General features: G+C 40.6%; 1 protein-coding gene across 13 annotated transcripts in view; it reads left to right on the top strand.

Moving 5' to 3' along the window:
- The window catches only part of dmd (dystrophin), a 1,998,855-nt gene that overhangs the window by 1,934,014 nt on the left and 41,853 nt on the right, over positions 1-22,988 (top strand). For 9 of the 13 annotated variants that reach the window (XM_063050913.1, XM_063050909.1, XM_063050912.1 and 6 more), the window contains 3 exons: positions 9,321-9,359; positions 12,083-12,148; positions 15,032-15,097. In XM_063050913.1, coding sequence (XP_062906983.1) covers positions 9,321-9,359; positions 12,083-12,148; positions 15,032-15,097 — 171 coding nt within the window. The remainder of the gene's footprint in view (positions 1-9,320; positions 9,360-12,082; positions 12,149-15,031; positions 15,098-22,988) is intronic. The other 4 variants (XM_063050911.1, XM_063050907.1, XM_063050917.1 and 1 more) reach the window with 1 other exon arrangement.

Genomic DNA, 22,988 nt, shown 5'->3' with positions numbered 1-22,988 from the left:
ATATGATGATTGTTCACCACCTTTGATTCGGCTAACGGCAGTGGTGTCATTAGCAAACTTAAATATGGCATTGCAGCTGTGCTTAGCCCCATACTCAAAGTATAAAGGAAGTCAAGCGGGGATCTCATCACACAGCCTTGTGGTGCACTGTGCTGATGGTGATTGTGGTGGAGATGTTGCCAATCCAAACTGACGGGGGTCTGCAAATAAGGAAATAGTGGATCCAGTTGCAGAAGGGGGAATTAAGGCCTAGGTATTGAAGCTTATTGATTAGTTTTGAGCAGATGTTAGTATTGAATGTTGAGCTGTAGTCAATGAAGAGCATCTGATGTACGCATCTTCATTGTTCAGATGTTCCAGAGTTGAGTGAAGAGGCAATGAAATAGCATCTGCTGTTGACCTGTTGTGACAAATTGGAATGGATCCATGTCTCCTCTTAGGCAGGAATTAATATGTTTCTTCACAGCACTTCAGTTGATATAAGTGCTACTGGATGATAGTCGTTGAGACAGGCTAGGATGTTTCTTTTGGGCATGGCTATAATTGAAGCCTGTTTGATGTAGATGGGTACCTCAGACTGGCGAATTGAGAGTTTTAAGATATCAGTGAGTACTCCAGCCAGTTGCTCTGCACAGGTCTTCAGTACTTGTCCAAGTTCCCTGTCTGGGCCAGGTGCTTTCTCTGGCTTCACCCCTCTGAAGGATGCTCTCACTTCAGCCTCAGATTGAAATCACAGGGTCCTCAGAGGCTGTGGGAGTTTGTGAAGGTACCTCCATGGTTTGCTGGTCAAAGTGAGCATAAAAGGCATTGAGCTCATCTGGGAGTGAAACCTTTTTGTCACGTATTCAAGCATCCTTCTTTGATTCAAGTTTGGTATAGAATTGCCACTTTGCATGTGCGGTCGCTTTCTGGAGGTCGCACCTGGACCGCTTGTATTTAACTTGGTCACCAGACCTAAACACCAGTGATCTGGCCTTCAGCAGATTGTGGATCTCTTGATTCATCCGGGGCTTCTGATTAGGGAAGGATCTTAAGTTTTTGGGAGCACACTCGTCCACGAATGACTTTATAAAGTCCGTGACAGCCATTGAGTGTTCGTTCAGATCCTTTGATAAGTTGTTGAATGTGGTCTAGTCTACTGACTCGAAGCAGTCCTGTCTTTGCCTCCCACGAGCGCCTCTTTGTTGTCCTTATGTATAGAGCCTTGCTCTTTACCCTCTGCTTGTGTGCAGGAAAGAGGAGGACAACCAGATGATCAGATTTCCCCAAAATTTAGTCAGGGATGAAACTGTAGGTATTCCTCCTTAAGGTCAAGGTGTCATAGTCATAGTCATAATTAATTAATCCTGGGGGAAATTGGTTTTCGTTGCAGTTGCTCCATAAATAGTAATAGAATCATAAATAGTTAAATAGTAATATGTAAATTATGCCAGTAAATTATGAAATAAGTCCAGGACCAACCTATTGGCTCAGGGTGTCTGACCCTCCAAGGGAGGAGTTGTAAAGTTTGACGGCCGCAGACAGGAATAAATTACTATGATGCTCAGTGCTACATCTTGGTGGAATGAGTCTCTGGCTGAATGTACTCCTGTGCCCACCCAGTACATTATGTAGTGGATAGGAGACATTGACCAAGATGGCATGGAACTTAGACAGCATCCTCTTTTCAGACACCACCGTGAGAGAGTCCAGTTCCATCCCCACAACATCACTGGCCTTACGAATGAGTTTGGTCGAATATGTTGGAACCCCTGGTGCTGCAGATGATATGTTGATGATAATTGGGCAGCGATTTCTTCAGGCAAGCTTGATAGAAGTCTCTCCAGCAATGATCTGAAAGGCATGGGGGTAGACTGTTCCTTGTTTAAATAGTAGCAGCTGAGCAAAACTACCCTACTAGATAGTTAAAGGACTTGCTCAGTTTCAGAATGTTGTGTGTTTTTTTCCTGATATTTGGATTGATTCATCTTAATTCACTAGCTGATGAGATCAATGACATATTCCATTATTGTGCCTGTCTTGGTCTACTGTACGTAATTTCAAAATGGAGATGTGCAGCTGCTATAAATTTGTAAAACAAAGTTTCCTATGGTATGAGGTTGAAATAGGAACTGTGTGTGTTTTCAGTCGTGTTTTTAAAGAAGATTTTGGGGGATTGCTTTAAAGTTAATGCTTAATTTTAGGAGTGAATTTCTTCTCAAGCCTAATGAAAAGATAGGTTGTTTCTATGCTGATAGAGACAACAACTTGCCCATTTCCTCTTAGAATACTCTCCGCTAAAAATATGAAGCACCCAAGACAAAGGAAATAGTATCTACAAAATTGTGGCGGTTGTGGAGTATTGAGCTTTATCTCAACTTTGCACATTTTTAGAATAACTGCAGAGAAATCACAAAACATCCCTTCTCATTAAGGCTACAGACTAAAGAGATAATTTTGTTCCAGTGGAATGCCAGTGGAACTTTCCCATGATTTGCATTGTTTAGTGATTGAAACACTCAGCTTGCCTGTTTAAAGTGCCATTAGCTTTGTTGACAGCCATCTCTCATTACAGTTATTGATTTATGCTGATTATATCAGGAATATGAATGTTCCTAATGCGTTCTTTTGTTCACAGTTTTACCTCTGTGGCCTCATAATCTTAATTCTTATGTTCTTTAATATTGACTATTAATGTGCATGGCCAAATGTACGGTGGGAAGAGTTATTATTGTCACTTTCCCGTTCTATTCCCTATGGCAATAAGGCTATAACAGTGACCCGCCGCTTGATCAAGATGATAAGTTTAACCGTGTGAGCAGCTGCAACAGCCACTTGCATTTTGGTGGTTTTCCTCTGAACTGAGGACTTTACAGAGGAGAGAAGGGGTCACAACAGGATACAGAGGTTTAAGGTGGAGACTGAAATGACAGAAATCCCAGTACTCACCCATTGCAATTCTACTTTCCATTCCCACTCCAACATGTCAGTCTGCAGCCTCCTCTACTGTTGTGATGGGGCCGTAGTCAAGCTGCAGGAGTAACACCTTGTGTTCCTCCTGGGTAGCCTCCAACCTAATGGCATGAGCATTGATTTCTTGAACTCACAGTAGCTGCCCCACCCACTTCACCGTTCCCCATTCTTGTTTCCCTCTCTCACCTTATGTCCTTACCTGCCATTACATCCCTCTGGTGCTCCTCCTTCCTTTTCTTCCATGGTCATCTACCCTCTCCTATCAGATTCCCCTTCATCCAGCCCTTTATCTCTTTCACCAATCAACTTCCCAGCTCTTTACTCCAGCCCCCGTCTCCCAGTTTCATCTGTCACCTACCTCCTTGTATTTCTTCCTTCCTTCCCCCTACCTTCTTACTCTGAATTCTCATCTGTCTTTCCAGTCCTGTTGAAGGGTCTTGGCCTGAATCATCGACTGTTTACTCTTTTCCATAGATGCTGCCTGGCCTGCTGAGTTCCTCCTGCATTTTGTTTGTGTTGCTTGGATTTCCAGCATCCGCAGATTTTATTATGTTTCTGAAAGTTGCAGAATCAGTTTCAGTGAATATTTTAAAAAAAAATACATAATATGAAAGCTTTTCTGTTGGGAGCTGTGTGACTGAGTGAAGAATGAGCGAGCCCAAATCAATTACTTCCTTTTGAAAATTAGCCCTCCCTGACAAATTGTTTGACTACAAATAATGCACAATTAATTTGATTCAGCACATCATGGAAAGGTGTGTGGAAGTCTTATTCTCATCTCAGTAACAAACAAATGCATGGTAGGATAGTATATAACTGATCCATTCATGTTGGAAGGACACAGATTGAATTCATGGTCTATTTGAGTAAGCTGACCTGGGGTAGAAACTTGGTCATGTTTGTTATTAAATTTGAAGTATATATATTTATTTCTCATGGAAAAATCAGAGAAGATTTTGATTATTCATTGCTGTCTTAAAATTCACTGGGGCGTGTGGATGTTTGGTGAGTACAGGATTGGACAAGGTGATATTTCCCAAATTTTCAAATCTCTTTTCAAAACCCACTGCCTCTGGTTCCACAAAAGGAATGTTCACTTCAGCAAGATGATGAGCTTGAACCCTACATCAAGGAGAAAAGTGAAAAGTGTGGTGTAAATGTAAGTAAATGAAACACCGAAAAATTTTAAGGTTTAAAATGTACACTGTAGAGGCATCCTGCAATTGAAGAACGGCTGTCAATTGTTACTGAAGATGTTTTGTGAACCTACCTGTGAAGAAGCCAACCTCAATGATGAAATTTGTCTGTTCTATTTCTAAGAAATCAACTGCACTGGGGCTAATGGGATACAAAATGATACAGAGAATGGTAGGAGGTTAGAAGGTACTTCTGGAGATTATTAGCAATTGAGTGACATTCCTCTGTTGTTACAAAGGAGGCTGCAACCGGCTTATTCTGAGCAGCTGAGGGCTCTGGTGTGTCATACTGTAGTGAGGGGAAGCACAGTTGCACTGACAGTCCTTAAGGTAGGGTGATACCAGTTGCCACTCTGGAAAAATATATCCCCTAGTGGACTGTAAATGCCAAATTGTAATATGTGAATAATGACCAAGTGGGTTATGGTAGACCCTTTTTATTCTGGCCCCAACCATTTTCTATTGTGCGATTATTTAATTTTTTACGTCCATTAGTTTGACCATGTACTTACTGTGTTTTTGTAGAGCCGAGTGCTTCCTTGACTGTATCCTGGGGGTTGGGAACAGATAGCAGCGAATGATGTTGCATTTGTAATGCTGTTATCATCTGCAGAATGTAAATGCCAACAATCCTGCTGGGGTTATTACTGAGGGGCAGGAAATGACTCAGACAGGGTTTTACATGACAAGTTGGAGATAGTTTTGAAATTCAGCTCTGGAGACCACCAAGCAATGATGCTGCAGCTTTAACCCTTGAAATGTCACACCAGCTTCCCATAAGTGCCTCAAAGATAGTGCAGGTATATGTAACAGTTTGTCCTGCTTTTTGACTCTTTGTGAAATCTATAAGTTGGATCATGCTCATATTGTGTCTTGCAAACTAAGCCCCACGATGCAGCATAATAGATGTATGCTAATCTGAGATAATTAAATAAGACCATAAAATATTGGAGCAGCAGTAGGCCATCGAGTCTGCTCCGCCATTCAATCATGGGCTGATCCAATTCTTCCAGACATCCCCACTCCCCTGCCTTCACCCCATACCCTTTGATGCCCTGGATAATCAAGAACCTATCTATCCTTGCCTTAAATACACCCAATGACTTGGCTTCCACAGACGCTCGTGGCGACCAATTCCACAGATTTACCACCCTCTGACTAAAGTAGTTTCTCTTCATCTCAGTTCTAAATGGATGTTGTTCAATCCTAGAGTCATGCTGTCTTGTCCTAGAATCTCCTACCATGGGAAATAACTTTGCCATATCTTGTCTGTTCAGGCCTTTTAACATTCAGAATGTTTCTATGAGATCCCCCCTCATTCTCCTGAAGAGCTACCAGATGTTCCTCATACAGTAATCCTTTCATTCCTGGAATCATTCTTGTGAATCTTCTCTGAACCTTCTCCAATGTCAGTATATCCTTTCTAAAATAAGGAGCCCCAAACTTCAAACTATACTCCCAAGTTTGGTCCCACGAGTGCCTTATAAAGCCTCAACATCACATCCCTACTCTTATATTCTATGCCTCCAGAAATGAATGCCAACTTTGCATTCACCTTCACAACCGATTCTGTCCCCATCTAAATAATAGTCTGCCCGTTTATTTCTTCCACCGAAGTGCATGACCATACACGGCCATACATGACATTACCAGCACCCAATTGCCCACCGTTGAGAACATCTACCATAAGCGCTGCCTGGGCAGGGCGAAAAGCATTATCAAGGATGCATCTCACCCTAACCATGGACTTTTTACTCTCCTTCCATCCGGTAGGGGCTACAGTAGCCTCCGCTCCCACACCAGCGGGCACAGGAAGAGCTTCTTCCCTGAGGCTGTGACACTGCTGAACCTCACATCACAGCGCTAAGCAATATTGCACCCATATTGTACTGTCTCAGTACTTTTATATTTGTATGCTGTAGCACTTAATTTTTATTCACAGTTATTTTGTAAATAACACTATTCTTTGCATTTCTGGTCAGATGCTAGCTGCATTTCATTGGCTTTGTATCTGTACTTGGCACAATGACAATAAAGTTAAATCTAACCTAACCTTTCCAACATTGTATTTCATTTGCCACTTCTTTGCCCATTCCACTAAACTATCTAAGTCTTTCTGCAGGCTCTCTGGTTCCTCAACACTCTCTGCTCCTCCACCTATATTTGTATCATCAGCAAATTTAGCCACAAATCCATTTATACAGTAGTCCAAATCATTAACATACATCATAAAAAGCAGTGGTCCTAACACTGACCCCTGTGGAACTTCACTGGGAATCAGCAGGCAGCCAGAGTAGGATCTCTTTATTCCCATTCTCTGTTTTCTGCCAATCAGCCAATGTTCCACCCATGCTAGTAACTTCCCTGTAATTCCATGGGTTCTTACCTTGCTAAGCAGCTTCATGTGCGGCACCTTGTCAAAGGCCTCCTGAAAATACAAATACACCACGTCCACTGCATCTCCTTTGTCTACCCTGCTCGCAGTTTCCTCAAAAAATTGCAGTCGGTTAGTCAGGCAGGAGCTTCCTTTCAGGAAACCATGCTGGCTTTGGCCTATCTTGTCATGTGCCTCCAGGTACTCATCCCTAACAATCTATTCCAACAACTTCCCAACCACTGATGTCAGGCTAACAGGTCTATAGTTTCCTTTCCACTGCCTCCCACCCTTCTTAAATAGCAGAGTAACATTTGCAATTTTCCAGTCATCCGGTACAATGCCAGAATCTTATCAATTTGAAAGATCATTGTTAATGCCTCCGCAATCTCTCTAGCTACTTCCTTCAGAACTCGAGGGTGTATTCCATCAGGTCCAGGAGATTTATCCACCCTCAGACCATTAAGCTTCCTGAGCACCTTCTCAGTTGTAATTTTCACTGCACATATTTCACTTCCTTGGCACTCTTGAATATCCAATATACTGCAGATGTATTCCACTGTGAAGACTGATGCAAAATACACATTCAATTTCTCACCATCTCTGCGTCTCTCATTACAATATCTCCAGTGTCATTTTGTATTGGTCCTATATCTACCCTCGACTCTCTTTCACCCTTCATATACTTAAAAAAGCTTTTAGTATCTTCTTTGATATTAGTAGCCAGCTTCCTTTCATAATTTATCTTTTCCTTCCTAATGACCTTAGTTTCCTTCTGCAAGTTTTTAAAAGCTTCGCAATCCTCTATCTTCCCACTAGCTTTGGCTTCCTTGTATGCCCTCTCTTTTGCTTTTACTTTGGCTCTGACTTCACTTGTCAGCCACAGTAGTGTCTTTCTTCCCTTTGAAAATTTCTTCTTATTTGGAATATATCGGTCTTGCACTTCCCTCATTTTTTTGCAAAAACTGCGGGCATTGCTGCTCTGCTGTCCTTCCTGCAAATGTCCCTTTCCTGTCAACTTCAGCCAGTTCCCCTCTCAATCCGTTGTAATTTCCTTTATTCCACTGAAATACCGACACAACCTGATATGAATAATTTTAAGTAAGGTTTTTATTTCTGGCTAATTATCCATTTATTGTTACCTGGGTTAATGAATGTAAGGTTTATTGATCTTGCTGTTTTACAAGTTCATTTTTAATTGTCATTTAACCATACTTAAATACCCATGAGCACAGCAAAGCCAAACAGCTTTCCTCTGGGACCACAACACAGTCCCAACAGATATAGCTCAAGGCACATACAAGACAGCAGCAGAATAGGGTCACACAAAAATATTTGTGGTCCAATCCCCTGAGTCCAAGAAACTTCCAGCAGTATGCAGTCAAACAAAATACAGCTTGCCTTCTGCGGAGCGAACACCGACTCCAGTGTGAATGCCACACTGCCTCTGGCACCTCAGCAGAACGGAGGGCTGCAAACTATCCACGCGTGCCTTGCGATCACAAGAAAAGCAACTAAGACAATCATTTGCTGTTAGACTGCGCAGTGCCTTCGTGCACCGACGCCACTCTGACACAGGCAGCAGCGTGGTCTGCAGCAAGTCCAGTGCCTTCAGTTTCTCTGGCAATGGGCAACTCGATGATGGGGTTGACCTCCAGTACTTCTAAGTTCTTAATGTCCAGCATGACCTGACCTTGCAATCATAGGTATATGTTTGAAAATAAGCAGTAACACCTTTGGTTCACTTGACCCCACAGAAACAGCTGTATCTGAGTGCGTCACCATCTAACCCTTGGCCTGTATAGTTTTGTGCTTCTGTTAGGCCTACTGTGACACTGTTCTTATGTGTTAAGAATCTAGTCAGAGCCTCATGACATAATGGAAATAATAATTATGTGCAAGCTGAATAAAATTCCGATATTTGTGTCATTAAGACTAAGCTGATAAGTCAGGTGTGCGTGCAAATAGGCAACCTGTGGTGTTCATATGGCATTATCAATAGTTGGATCAGAAGTACAATGGGCTGCATTTATCCAGAAGTATTAACCCAGTATATCGACAGCGGAGGCTAAAATAGCACACATCAGCTCACACTCGTTGAACTAATTTCGTAACGCTTATAGTAACCTTTGATGCTTTTTGAAGAGGACTCGTGTTCTCAAACATCAATGGGTAACTAAGTGTGCTAACGCAGTGTAATACAGAGCCTTGCAAACAAGGTGGTTCTCTCTCCTACCCTCCCCTCAGTTATAAGATTCATTGGTGGTGGTAGAAGCACACCAGTCAGTGATCATTCTCCCAGCTCAATAAAAGGGGAAGTGCTCCGGGTCTCCATTTCTCCATAGTCCAACCGGGAAGTGTCAAATAAGGATGGAAGCAAACTTATTGCTGAATGGCCTGTCAGCTGGCAGTTTTTTGATTAGCAAATGAAGGATTGTTGCTTTCGGATTTCAGACCCCTTCCTTCCTTCCTTGCCCCCGGAGAATAGAACCCTATCCATAGTCATTGCTTTCATGTGTGACAAGGAGTAAATTATGTCAGTGTAATACAGCTGCTCTCAGTTTTGCATGTCTGAAATTTATTGATTTTCATATCATTGAAAGATCAATTTATTTTTTATTGTTACTGTTGCAGAAGATTTGCATGTCAGCATATACATAGTATACTGTTAATTTATATTGCTTCCATTGTCATCCACATTGCTGTTTTTTGCTGCCTTTTTCCTCCTCTTTTTTTATGCTTGATGCATTTCCTCTGAGTTTCAGCTGCCTCTTCATCTCCACATTTTTGTCTTGCAGTCCTGTTACTCTGATCAACTTCTGGCCAGTAGATTATGAGTGAGTACCGTCTGTACACAACCGCATCCTGCTTTATTTATTTTCCTTTTATAAAAATATATATTTGTATGATTGTAAGTTCCCAAGGATACTTTTTTGCTTGACTGTGCTTGCTTTTGTACAAATTGAATTACTAATTTTTTGAAAGGTAAAATACTATTGATGACAGCTTTACTTTTTATCACAAAATGCTTACAATCATTTCCTATGAGTACTGGACAGTGCACTTAGCAATTCTGCTTCAACTTTTGTTCTCTTCTCACTTTGAGTGACAGTTCCTGAATTTCCTCTGTCAACGGTACCAATAACATATCTTAAGAAAAGGCGTGGGTACACTTCCTTATGCCCATTGTCTCTGAGCTCTAAACTGCTCTTTATCCTGCATTTTTTGTCGCTGAGCTATAAATGTGAAAGGAATTTGAAACCCTGTCGGTGTTTTGATTGGAGCTACATTAAATTAGTGCTGGGCAGATTGTGGAGTATTTAGATTTGAACTGACAGTATGCACTAGACACTTGCTATTCATCCATCCGCATGCTATAGAACCAATGTAATATCATCTCCTTTGATCCACAACCAAATATGAATTGTTGATCTGCAGATTTAGTTATCCCTAAATTGAAAGGGATTCTTTCCCTCAAATCACTGGTGAAACAGTGTAAATGGATGGTTAATTTGATTCCTGAAATTACAGTCCTAATATGTACAGAAGAGCACTGCTTTAGGCTCATGAAGCAGATCATTAAATCATACAACAAAATAAACTACTCATTAGGTGTCTCTTGAAAGGTATTCCTCTGCTGGAGATAATGGATAATGAGTTCAGATGACACAGCTTTTCTTAAGCCTTATCCTAAAATTGTGATCTATGATTTCAAATTCACTGTGCCTTAAACTGGAAAGTTTAGTTATTTCAATCACCCAAAAGATCAGCTCTGTATGGATGGAAGATTTTGTTTGTTTACACTTGTTCACTATTGCATTCCTTCGGCCATCAGGCACAAACGCTCAAAATGAGCAGCTCAATTTGTTGGACCTCTGCTCGGTCCCTTAAAGAGCAATCCAGTTTTTTCTTTCCTTGCATGTTCTCTCTGTACCTGCCTCCTTTTTGCCTTGCGAATATTTATCCATTTCTCTTTAAAGGCCAGTATTCAATTTGCTGCCTTTCCAATCTCACCACTTGTTGAGTGAAAGCAAGTTTTTATGTTGTTTTGGGTTCTGTTGCTAATAACCTTGCCAAATCCTGCACATCATTTATGAGAAAGGATCTGTTTGTCTTTTAAGTAAGGCACAGCGGAGCTTTTTTACAATGGTGCTGGGGAGGGCAGCAAATTTTAAGGGGCAGTTTATATGGATGCTCAAAATCTTACACAGTTTTGCTGGAATAAATTGAGTTGAAACTGCTTCCAGCAAAAAGGTCAGCAATTCTGTGAAATAAAGTAAATGTAATTATCAAGAACAACTAACCATTTGCAGTAGTTTTTTTTAAATTGTAGCAAGTTCAGGTCATCTAGAAGTAAAAGCAGTAAATGCAGGAGTTGCTGAGCAGGTCAGGCAGAATCTGTGGAGAAAGTAGGAAGTGTTAATGTTTCAGTTCATAGGGTCTTTCATCAGAACTGCACTGATGTGATCTGATTTGCTCTGATTTTGTGCTGAGGTAAATTGTGAAGTTTGTCAAGGGGAGCACCTGCAGAGCCAGGTGAGTTGGCTGTGGATGTGACAAAGTTGGATAGACCTTTCAAAGGATAGCCCAGATATGATAAGCTGCACTGTGTGACTCCATGACTGTCAGCAGCACGGCAGTCACGATAGGGTATTATAAATGATAGGGTATTATAATTTGATTAATTTATTAAGAGTGCAGCTTCCCTCCTGCCTTGATGTGCTCCTTTCTTTGAACATGTGCCAAGAAAGCAAATGACAGCAGGCAGCATTTTATCACCTGTGCCTGGTAATTCATGCTGGAAATAAGTAGATGAGCAGCATACTCAAAATTATTCATAATTTTCAGAAAATTCTGCAGAGTTAATGACAAGCTACACTTTATGTTACTGTGAATTGCTTTTTAAATATATGAATGCATTCCATAATTTTAGAACTCGAGCCCGTCTGTCCCAGACACTTAATCCCAGGCTCTGAAGTCAATTTGTTAAAGAATTGCATGCTTCGACCTTTGAACTTGGGCTTTTCTCTTTGGCATCTTCATTCCTCCAGTTCAAATCCTTTGATGTTTTATCTGTTATTTATGTTAATGGAAATGTTTCTATTGTTAATGTCTTTGGTTTTCTTTCATTAAAAGTTCTGGAATGTATTTGGTTTAGCTTCATTTCAGTACATTGAAGGGAATTGAATTTATGTTTATCAGAACTATCAGCAATAGACATGCATGTTTAAAAACTTGCAGGTAAATATAATTATAGGAGATCAGATATAATTATTCAATTCAAATAAATGAGGAATGGAGTAAATAACATTGATGACACTGAACTTTGCCTCAGCTATCTTTCCAGTTTAACTTAAGCCTCCAAATTGTTAGTGTTTGTCCCATGAGCAGGCAGCTTTTTCAGCAACCAAGTAACTGAAATAGTGAACCCATTGTCTTTGGCCCATCAAACAAACAAAATTTTCTGGTCACCAACTTTATCCGTCTCCTTGTTCTAGCATTCCTAGCATTTGTGCATTGTTACCTTGTTGTAAACAGAAGGTCTTTTTCTCAATTGCAGACCTGCCTCATCCCCACAGTTGTCACATGATGATACTCATTCTCGAATTGAACATTATGCTAGCAGGTAAGAGACAAAATGATGCACCATTTTCATTGTATGTGTATCTCAGCAAAGAAAGTTTGTTAGTTTTTCATTCTCTGTGATGCTGTGCAGTGAAAATCTTTTGAACAAAATGACTTCAATACACTTCCTTTGGTTAGTTTTCCAATATCACGACATTTGTCGCTATTATAATGAAGTACCTAAATATGTTTTAATGGAGGGTACCAGAACAGCAGAAGGTAATTTATTCTGTTGAGTGCACTCTGCTATTCATGGCTGGTCTATATTTCGACTCCATTCACCTGCCATTCCTCAATATCCCTAGCAATGATGCTTGTCAAACATTTGAATGGACTATAGAAGAAAATCTCGCAGGGATATTTGCAGCTCAGAGATCAATGTGGTTGATCTGTCATTGTGGGGCTCTAAACAGCTTTAAGTACTGGCGATAAGACTGGGTCACATTTCAGTTGTGAAAGGAATGCAGATTACTGGCAATCAGTAGCTTAAGAATAATTCTTTGAGACAAATTGGTGTCATTAAATGCCAATGGAAAATCATACAATGTTGGGCTGGCAACACCATTTGAAGAATGACCCTGTCACTTGGATTCAGTGCCAGAAAACACTAGAACCCCTTCGGTCAGCAAATCCAAGAGTTAAGTGCAAAGGGAACATAGAAGAATTCCGCATAGGACAGGCCATTCAGCATATGATGTCAGTCTTAATGCTATAGCCTCCCGTTGTCATTGAAGAATTTGTTTAAAACCCTGGTTTAAAAAATTAAAGTAATATAATAGCTGGCATCAAGTCATGTTCTCACAACTTAAAACAAAAATCATAGGTATAAGTGAACAATACCACTTAAATCTCAGAGGAATGGCAATATTTTGAAATATAATTATTCATCTTGCATTGATGAGACATTTTAGAAGGTGCATGATTCTCCGAATTAATGTCAGTTCAAATACTACTCAGATGGAAATTTGGTGTTAAGCAACTCCAGTTTTTAGACTTGGTTGTAATGCTGTCGCAGGATTAGGAGACTTCAGTTGTTGAACAGAACTTGGAGAGGGGAAGCATGCAATATGTCAAGTACTCTGTATATTTTAACTTTAACTTTCAAAAGTAGTGAGTACAATTCTGGGTTCAAGAAAATGTCAACTTCTTGTCCAAAGGGTTCATTAACAATCAGTTAGTAACTGGGAATTTTCAATTGTCTATCTGATTTGCATCATGGGACTGACTCACGGTGAGCAAAAACAACCAATTGTAAGAAGTCAAAGAATTATCTGCACATAAAAATGCCGTTCAGCCCCCGCTTGCAGTTCATGTAAATGCAAAGCAAATTTTACGAATAGTCTGCTCTTCCCTTTTCCCCACATCTCCCAAATACCCACAGTTCTTTTTAGTCAGAACTTGTACCAAGCAATCATATATTCCACTGATTCCTGACATGTTTTGTAGTCCTCACATGACTCGATTCCAGTTATTGAATGTAGCCTATGGAGACTTCACAGCAGGCACGGACCACAGAATATGGAGACAGCACTGGGGAGAAAGATGATCCACGTGAAGGAGGAGGCAGTGCTGGCAGTTAATAGGATGTCCAAAGCTTACAGATCTCATTGAGATACTTGTTAATTGTTATCAATAGTTTCTTATCTTTCATTGCAGTAGGTGTTTCAGCCACTTTGGAATAAGCTAAGAGCTCAGCTAAGAGATACCTACCGCTGTGCCTGTGAACCAATGATTTGCAGTGTGTTGCAGCAGACTTTCTTCCACTTATCTGCTTGCTGTTTTTATTTCTATATATTCTTATAATGTAGAGGGATTTCATTTTGGTTCATCAAGGTTATGCCACAGTGCAATCCCACTAGTTTTCCCTGCCTTCCAGTCAGCTCAATGGCCCAGCTCACTGATGATCATGGCAAGGAAGTGCAGCTCCTTCTTAGCCTTTGCCTGGTCGAGCATTGGAAAGGCACAGGGAAGAGAAGGTAAAGGAGTCGTGATAAATGGAAAATAGGAGTTGCAATTACAAATATCATTTAAGGATGAGTTCTTTGTTGCCATTGTAAGGCTGTTTCTCCACTTCCTCCACCTTGTTCCATTTTCTGCTCGTCAGCTGCCCACAGTACAATTGGTAGTACAGCTTTATGTGAAAGAAAAATTTTGGGTGGACATGGCTTCCTGTTGTCTGCCCTTCCTCCTCCTCCTCTTCCAAGGAGCTTTTCCTCTCTGCTCTTACAAAGATTTCAATTCCACAGGGAATGCCAGTTAATGCATTCATATCTTTATCAGGCTGGTACATCCAGAACCCTTCAGACTTGTCTCACGTCTCCCTCTTGACCTTTGCAACTTGAAACAACTGTTTAAAAAAAAACAACCAGCAAGACACTTGTCAGATTGCAGCAACAACTGGACAAAACCCACCATCTTGTAAATACTGGGAGATCCTTTCAAATCATCCTGGAGGGGTCTTTCCAGCTGGTGTGTGAGGTTGACGGAGATCATTTGCTGCCTATTGAATTCCAAAATGACAGTACATCGAGTCGGAATGGTTCACTATATGACATTGTGATCTTCCTGCCCTGTGCCCTGCTTGCACACGTTCATTGTGTATGTGCAGATGCAACTGTATTCAAAATAGACATGCCACATTCAAGCTCTTGGACACGTGTCACAACCAAGGCATAAAACTATCAAGCCCAGGTTATATTTACCTTGTTACCTTGAGTGCCCATCTGCCCCAATTTATCTAAGTCTGGTGAGGACTGCATTTTAAAACACTAACATGATTGTTCGAAGAGTACATTGAGTACCAAAACTTTCAGATGTGATAAGTCATCTTCATTAAGTTGTGGAATTTATCATAACCTTATGTTTGCTAATTTTTGTATTGCAGGCTAGCAGAAATGGAAAACAGAAATGGATCTTATTTGAATGACAGCATCTCGCCAAATGAAAGCATGTATGTATTGAGTAATGTTTAGTTACTAGAGGTTTAATTTTTTTGAAGCCTTAGAACTATTGCATTTATTTTTTCTTCATTTAGGATGTACAAATTTTAATTTATGGCTTTTATGATTTGCCTTTGGAATTACTATTTTGGTGCAAATTATGCACGAAACATGCCAGATTATTGGTTACCAGAGGAAGTAAGTAAGTAAGCAAGTTAAAAAATTAGTATTTATCTCTCTTGGATTCTCATCTATTTTCTTACATAGTCTGAACCAGATGCATGTAACTAAGTCCATATTTAAGTAGTGAACTGTAAATGAGATGCAAATAACAGTATGTCATTAGAAACATTTTCTGTGATTTCCAATTAATTTTTACTCCTGCGTCTTCTCACATAAATTCAGAGCTACTAGGATTGAAAACCAACCAAGTCCTGTCAGTTCCCTGTTATTTTTGAGGGCTTTCTTTCTCTCTTTTATCATCGACTTTGGTTTCAGTTTTTGCAGTAAATGCTGTTAGGTAGTTGGCTCTCCCAGGGTCCAACCCTCCACAGGAAATCCAGATCGGCTCCATTTTGACAATTCTCTATGTTGTTTTTCAAACAGAGGAGAAACAGCCAAATGATGACAAGAATGTGTACATGTTGTTACAGAAGCATTGGTACCATGCACTTTCCTTGGTTATACAACATGCTGTGATGGAGCTCAGCTTCACATCCCACAGGCCATTTGACGGGTGGATGCAGCTGCTTTTCACATCTTTCCATGCACTCATTCTAACTTTCTACTGGGCTGACAGATAATTCACAGTGAGGTCAACAACACAAAGAAACAATTGGCTGGAAATCTGAACCATCATCAAGGTACTGGGGGGAAAAACTCAGCAGGTCAGGCAGCATCTGTGGAAGGGGAAATCTTTGCATCTGTTTGCAGATCCGAAATGTTGAATGTCTCTCTGTTCACAGATGCTGCTTGACCTGCTGAATTTTTCCATTTTTTTTGAATTGGTTACATTATTTGGTGGAGAAATGCAATCAGCAGTGACAGCAAGACAGTGCAGCATCACTTTGTAGAGGGGCCAGACTTCTGAAGACCTCTTTAGTCATATTGCATCCATTAGATTAGTGCTCCTTTGCTCAACACTTTTCCTGCAATAACAAGAAAGGATTCTGTTCTCAATACAAAGCTTGCAGATGGGCAGCAACATTGGATCATGTACATGCAAAATTGTTGTTCAGATCACTGTATGGATACTTTCACTTAAAAATAGTCCACATTTTCATCTCGATATGAAATGGATCACTTCCTAACCCAGAAACACATGTTGGTGAAAAGACTTTGGAAGATCAAGGCCTTAACCATCATTGGTGATCAGTTAACATGTTTACATGATAATCCTGATGTGTCTCAAGAGTTGTGCTGGCTGCAACACAGGTTATTTTATCGGGAACCCCTGTCATGGGGCCAGATGAGGAGACTCTAGCAGATCAGAATCACCAGCAATAAACAATCTGCTGGAGGAACTTAGTGAGTCAAGCAGCATCTGTTGGGGTGAGGCAGAAGGGAAGGGATTGTCTGAGTTTATGGTCAAAATTCTGCATAGATCCTGTTCCAATAGGGACATTTTTGATGGAGGGTTTCAGCCCGAATCAACAACAATTCCTCACCTTTCCCCTCCCCTCCTGTTAAATTCTTCCAGCAGGTTATTTGTTATTCTTGATTCCAATGCCTGCAGTCTCTTGTGTCTTGATCAAAGTCTGGTACTTGAAATTGTGAAGGCGAACCCATTCTAAACCACAAGCGACATTGACATGACCTTGAAATGGGTAACTTTTTCTCAGTGACTTTCTGTAGTTTAAATTTTGCTTCCCTGCCTGTCCTTATCAGTGAATAAGAAAGTATGGAATTCACTTATGTCAGTGGAAGAAAGCTTCCATACCTTCCATGAACAATGACTGCATGCATCAAAGCTGCTGCAAGTTCATTGTGAAACCTGGTTTTGTGTGTGTGTGTGTGTGTGTGTGTGTGTGTGTATACACCAAGTGACTCAGATCGCAATGTACCTTCTCACAATTTCCTGCTGGTTATTTCTGGGATATGAAGGAAAGCTTCTGGTAGAAAACCTGTCATTATTTTGCAGGCTCTATGAATAACCATGTGCATCACTGCTAACCATGTCGTCACAGTCATAGACTCACTAAATGAAACTACTCATCATCTCACAGCGTGAACTCCTGCAGGGGCAAGGGGAGGGGCTACCCGTTGCTTTCTTGACAGGCCAGCAATCATCTGCACCCAAACTGCAGGTTGTTCAGAGAATTCTAATGTTCTGAACATTATCTCCCAGATGTGTTGTCATAAGTAGCAATCCATAGTTGCCAATGTCTATGCCAGTATTTTATGGCATGAAAGTGATGCTTTGTGTTTGCAGATAAGACGGTCACTATTTAGATCCCAAGCACTGTCAACACGGAGGTTCAAACCCTCCAAACAGCAATCAGTTTTTCCTCATGAGCTGTTAGTTGTCATTGTTGATCTCTTATCGCCCTTAAATTCCTATGTTGATGTTAGTTGATGGCTGCTGAAACCTATCTCTTATACGAATAAAGGTTGTCCTTCAAGCAACCCAGAGCATCTTACAGCCAAATCAATATTTTTTAAATGTTAGAAGGTTAATGGAGCAGTCCCGTTTGTTGTTATCCATGATCATATCTCAACTCCTTAGCAAATGCTGTATATGGTTAGTTGGTCCTGTGAAACACCTAATTATGGGCTTCATGTCTTGAAACAAATGGTTTTGGTTACTGAATCCCAACACCCAGTTGCTTCTTCAGTAATCTTCTGTCTATCTTAAAATTAGGACTATAGCTGTTCAAGTACTTGGTAGCTCCAGTTACAGCTGCCAATGCCACAGAACAATGGAGGCAACTTGAAGCTTTCATGGTGCATTAGAGCCAAATAATGAGCATAATGATCAAAAGGGAACGCCATGATTTGGAATTCTACAATTATTGCTAAATCCAAAAATATCATGTTATTTGGCTTACCACTCGCCAGATGTTAGCAAGGCCAACCACACTTGCACCTTGGCTTAAGTATACTGGGTGGACACCCCTTGATGCCTGCAAGCTTCTCAAACACTTAGAAGCCCTGGAAAGATGTAGTTATAAACATCTTTCCAGGTCTTCAAAACCTCAACTTCAAAGTTCAAAGTAAGTTCAAAATCAGTATTTGTCACCATATGTTGCCATGAGATTCATTTTCTTGCAGGAATTCACAGTAGAATAAAGAACACACAAAGACCAACATGCAAAATGTGCAAATGAAGACAAACTGTGTAAATACAAAAATAAGTAGATAAATAATACTGAGAATGTGAGCCCTTGAAAGTGAGTCCATAGATTGCGGAATTAGTTCAGTGTTGAGATGATTGAAGTTATCCGTGCTGGTTCAGGAGTTTGATGGTTGAAGGGTAATAACTGTTTCTGAACCTGGTGGTGTGGGACCAAAGGCTTCTGTACCTCCTTTCCGACAGCAGCAGTAAGAAGAGAGCATGGCCTGGATGGTGGGGTCCTAATTGATGGATGCTGCTTTCTTGTGGCGATGCCCCTTGTAGATGTGCTCGATGAGGAGAGCTTTACCCACGATGGACTGGGCTGTATCCACCACTTATTGTAGGTTTTGCTGTTCTTGGGCATTGGTGTTTCCAGGTCACGATGCAACCAGTCAGAATACTCTTCACAGTGCATCTGCAGAAGTTTATCATTGTTTTATATGACAGCTGAATCTGTGCAAACACCTAAGAAGGTAGAAGCACTGCTGTGCCTTCTTTGTGAAGCACTTTAATGAGGACAGGCTCATGGGCCCCGGTTTCTTCTTCCTCTAGTCAATAATCAGCTCTTTGAATGAGGGTTGTTGTTGTGGCACCTTTCAACCAGATTTTCTATTTCCCTCCCAAATGCCAATTCATCACCATGTTTGATTCAGCCAACAGTCTGGATGCAATGGGGAAAAAAAATGTTAATTAGCAGTTCTGCCTCTGAAATCAACAACCTCTCCTTCTGTTTGCTTGTGAGTTTTGAGAGGCTGTAGCAACTCGCAAAGATAGCTGTTCTTAGCTCTATAACTTCTGTCTCTCAGGAGAATGGGAGAAGAAAGTACCATCATCTCCGTATTTAACTCCAGTTAATGTATCATTTCATTGTTATCATTTAGACAGGCAGGAATAAAACAGACTCAAATATTTGTTTGTGCTTTGTACTGTAGAAAATAAGCATCTGGAAATGAGACAGTGCTGCTTTAGATACTTGCCTTTATCCTCTTCTCTTCCTCCCACATTAAAGAAAGCTGTTTTATGTACAAAAGGAACTCTCGGTGAAGAGTTAAATTAGAGTCAAGATTACAGATCATGTTTCTGAAGTTAAAAATAAGAGGTGTGATATGACACAAGATCATTATAAGGATATGCTGAAACTTACAAATTGAGTAAGTTTCTGACAACAGGAATTTAAACAAAAGATCTTCGCAGGGCAGGGTTAAATGTCATTTGTCTATAGGCATTTGTCTAACAGGGACATCGAAGCACTTAAGGTGATGCCCAAATCAGAGCAGACTGGAGTCTGAATCTTTCTTGTCCATAGGGCTGAACTATTCACTGTTTAAATTATCAGAGACTGCTGTTGAGAGTTTATCAGTTATGTGTAAATTGGATTGAAAAAAACATCTATCATGCGGATGTAAAAATATAACACTCCATTTTAACTCTAGTCTGCTGGGAGCTGCAAATCAGGTGGTGCAGTATCCAGTACATGTTTTCATCGATCTCCCCATCGATTTCCTAAAGCAGCCCAAGGCAGGCTTAGGCTGGTAACCAGTTTGACTCTATCTCATTCTATGTAAAATAACTGCCATTCATTGAAGACTTCTGTTATCCTCTGAAACTTGGAGCAGCTCTACCAGTTCCTTAGTTCCCTATTTTCAGGAATTAGCAATGTTACCCTCAAAAAAGTGGTTAGAGACGGACAGTCCTAATGCAGGATCTCAACCTGAAATGTCAACTTGCAGTTTTTGTTTCCACAGATGCTGCAATCCCTTGTATCTTCTCGTGTTCTGTTTCCCAGCCCTGCAATCCCTTGTGTCTAAAGAAGGGAATGATCATTTTGTTTACTTTAAGTGAAAAGCATTGAGCTGTTTAGTTAAATCCTTCTGGATTGTCATCATTGCATTTCTCAGTATAATCCATTTTGGTGGTTCAGTCGATTTATTCAGCTCACAGACTAACCTGTCCAAAAAATTCAAGTGGCACCAGTATATCTATTGCTTTGTTACGCAGCCTTCCTTCCCTTGCACAGTGCACTAAGCTGAGCTTAATGTACTCAATGTTTGAAATACGAATGCTGTGTGAATTGGTTGTTCCTGGATGGAATATAAACAGAGCAATGTAGTTGTGGTCAGGACAGGGGACATCTCTCAGCCAACACAAACAGAAGTGCAGAGTTTTCACTGCTTGTTACACAGTTCCTGGCACATCCTCCTGATGAATTAGGTTTAGGAACATTTCTGAATGGGTAATGAACCAACCCATAAACACTACCTCACTATTTTTTGCTTTCTTGCCTTAGTTATTTAATTTGAATTTTTCATATTTATTATTAATCTACAGTATTTTTAATGTATTGCTCAGTTAATGCTGCTGCAAAACATGACATATGTCAGTGATATTAAACATGATTCTGACTTCCGTGTATATCAAAGATATAGTAATGTTGAGGCAATAGTCCTTAACATTCCTGTTGAGGTTATGCACCAGCAATAATTTTGTGTTAAAGAAAAATAAGAATGTTCTAGAGAGGTTAATTTGTTTAAAGTATTTTGATGATTGGTGGCAGAATTCTTCTGTAAGAGCACATCCTTTTCAAGCAATAGTTTTTCAGTTTCTGCAATTGACTGCAGCAAGCAAGGGAAATCATGTCCTGTACTATAAATGTACGTTGCTAAGATTAATGTGAGTTGAATTGGTATTCCTGCCTGATAGGTTAATAAGTGAGCAACAAGATTTTATTTAGCGGTTTTCATTTTTCGCAAGCATACACACCAGTAAAATGAGTGGATTAATGGTCAGGAGTTAAGTGGCTGCACTTATTCAAGATTGTTAATTACTGCTGATTCACAAATTGTCTCATTGCATCAGCAGTATTTTCAGGATGCGTTAGGACCTATCGGGATTTAATTGTGTAATTTTATTTTTCTGTTTCACATTAAAGTCAGTCAATTATATTAGGATCTAGAATATAGAAAAATACAGCACAGGGACCTCAGGCTCTCTACAATGCTCACCATGTCTGTACCAACCATGATGCCAAATCAAGCGAACCCTGGCTGCCTGTGCATGATCAATATCCCTCTTTCTTATCTGGTCATGTGTTTGTCTAAGTGCCTTTAAAATGTATCTCTTTCTTCCACCTCCTTGGCACCAAGTTCCAGGCTCCGAATGCTCCACAGGTTTAAAAAAAAACTTGCCTTATGATTTTCCTTTAAATGGTTTCTCTCTCACCTTAAATCTATGCCTACAGGTATCTGTCATCCCCAGCCTGGGAAAAAGATTCCTGGCTATGTACTCTATTATCTCACATAAGTTTACATATTTGTGTCTGGTTATCTCTCAATCCTCCTGAGAGAAAAGCAAACAAAATTTGTCCAGCCTCCTCTTTTGGTGGTTAGTTTTTAATCCTGGTGAACCTGTTTTGCAGTCTCATCCTAGGCTCCACGGACCCTTTGCTTAATGGTAATGGTTCATGTAATAAAAACAGTTGGGAACCCCTGCTCTGAAGCCTCCACTTCCTTCCTGTAAAGCAGCCGCCAGAATAGCACACAATATTCCAAATGTGGGCTTAACAGTGTGGCTTGCCAACTTGCCCCAGCTAACAATGATGAACATGCTCGTATGCCTTCACTAACACGGCACCCACTTGTGTTGCCAGTTTCAGGAAACTATGGACGCGCCGTATGATCACTCTCCACAATGCTTCTGAGGGTCCTGCTATTTACAGTGTTCAGGGGCTCCTCGAGACTTAACAGAAATCTGATTTGTGCAGATACTCCCAAACGGTTGTATGTATGCAAAAGAAAACAATATCACGGTGAAAACAAGCTGCCAGTTGCACTTGATCATAGATGTTCATCATACAGCCTTCAAAGTTTAAAATAACATTAAATAATTTATGCAAAAGATGCCTCTGCTGGCACTCTGACTCTTTAATGACCACATCTGCTGTGATTGGCTGCAAATGATTCGCCCACTTGTTTTCCCTGACTGAGAAATTGTTCATTTCCAACTTGAGGGAAAAGTCGGTTTCTGGACATTTCTCAGAAATTGGAACCCTAATGTCACCCAGGGAGTTCCTGAACATTCCTCTTGAAAATGATCTCCAACATGCAACACCTCTCACACGTCTGGATTAAACTCTTGCCTGTCATTTCTCTACCCAAATTTCCACTGGTCAATTTCCTGCACTCTCCTTTGATAACCTTCCTCCTGCTTTGAAAGGGAGAAGATCCCTGCTGCACCCGGTGACCCTGTTATCTCTGAATTGGAGGCTGATATCAGGCTGTCTTTCAGGAGGGTGAACCCTCGGAAGGCGGCAGGCCCCATTGGAGTACCTGGCAAAGCTCTGATTACCTGTGCCAACCAACTGGTGGGTGTATTCAAGGACATTTTCAACCTCATTGCTACGGTCAGAAGTTCCCATCTGGTTCTAAAAGGCAACAATTATACCACTGCCCAAGAAGAGTAGTGTGAGCTGCCTATCCTCCAGTAGCACTCACATCTACAGTGATGAAATGCTTTGAGAAGGATGGTCATGGCCAGAATCAACTCCATCCTCAGCAACACCTGGATCCACT

This window comes from Mobula hypostoma, chromosome 6 (genome assembly GCF_963921235.1).
Source record: "Mobula hypostoma chromosome 6, sMobHyp1.1, whole genome shotgun sequence".
Classification (NCBI taxonomy): domain Eukaryota; kingdom Metazoa; phylum Chordata; class Chondrichthyes; order Myliobatiformes; family Myliobatidae; genus Mobula; species Mobula hypostoma.
This window is presented reverse-complemented; position numbering and strand designations above follow the sequence as displayed.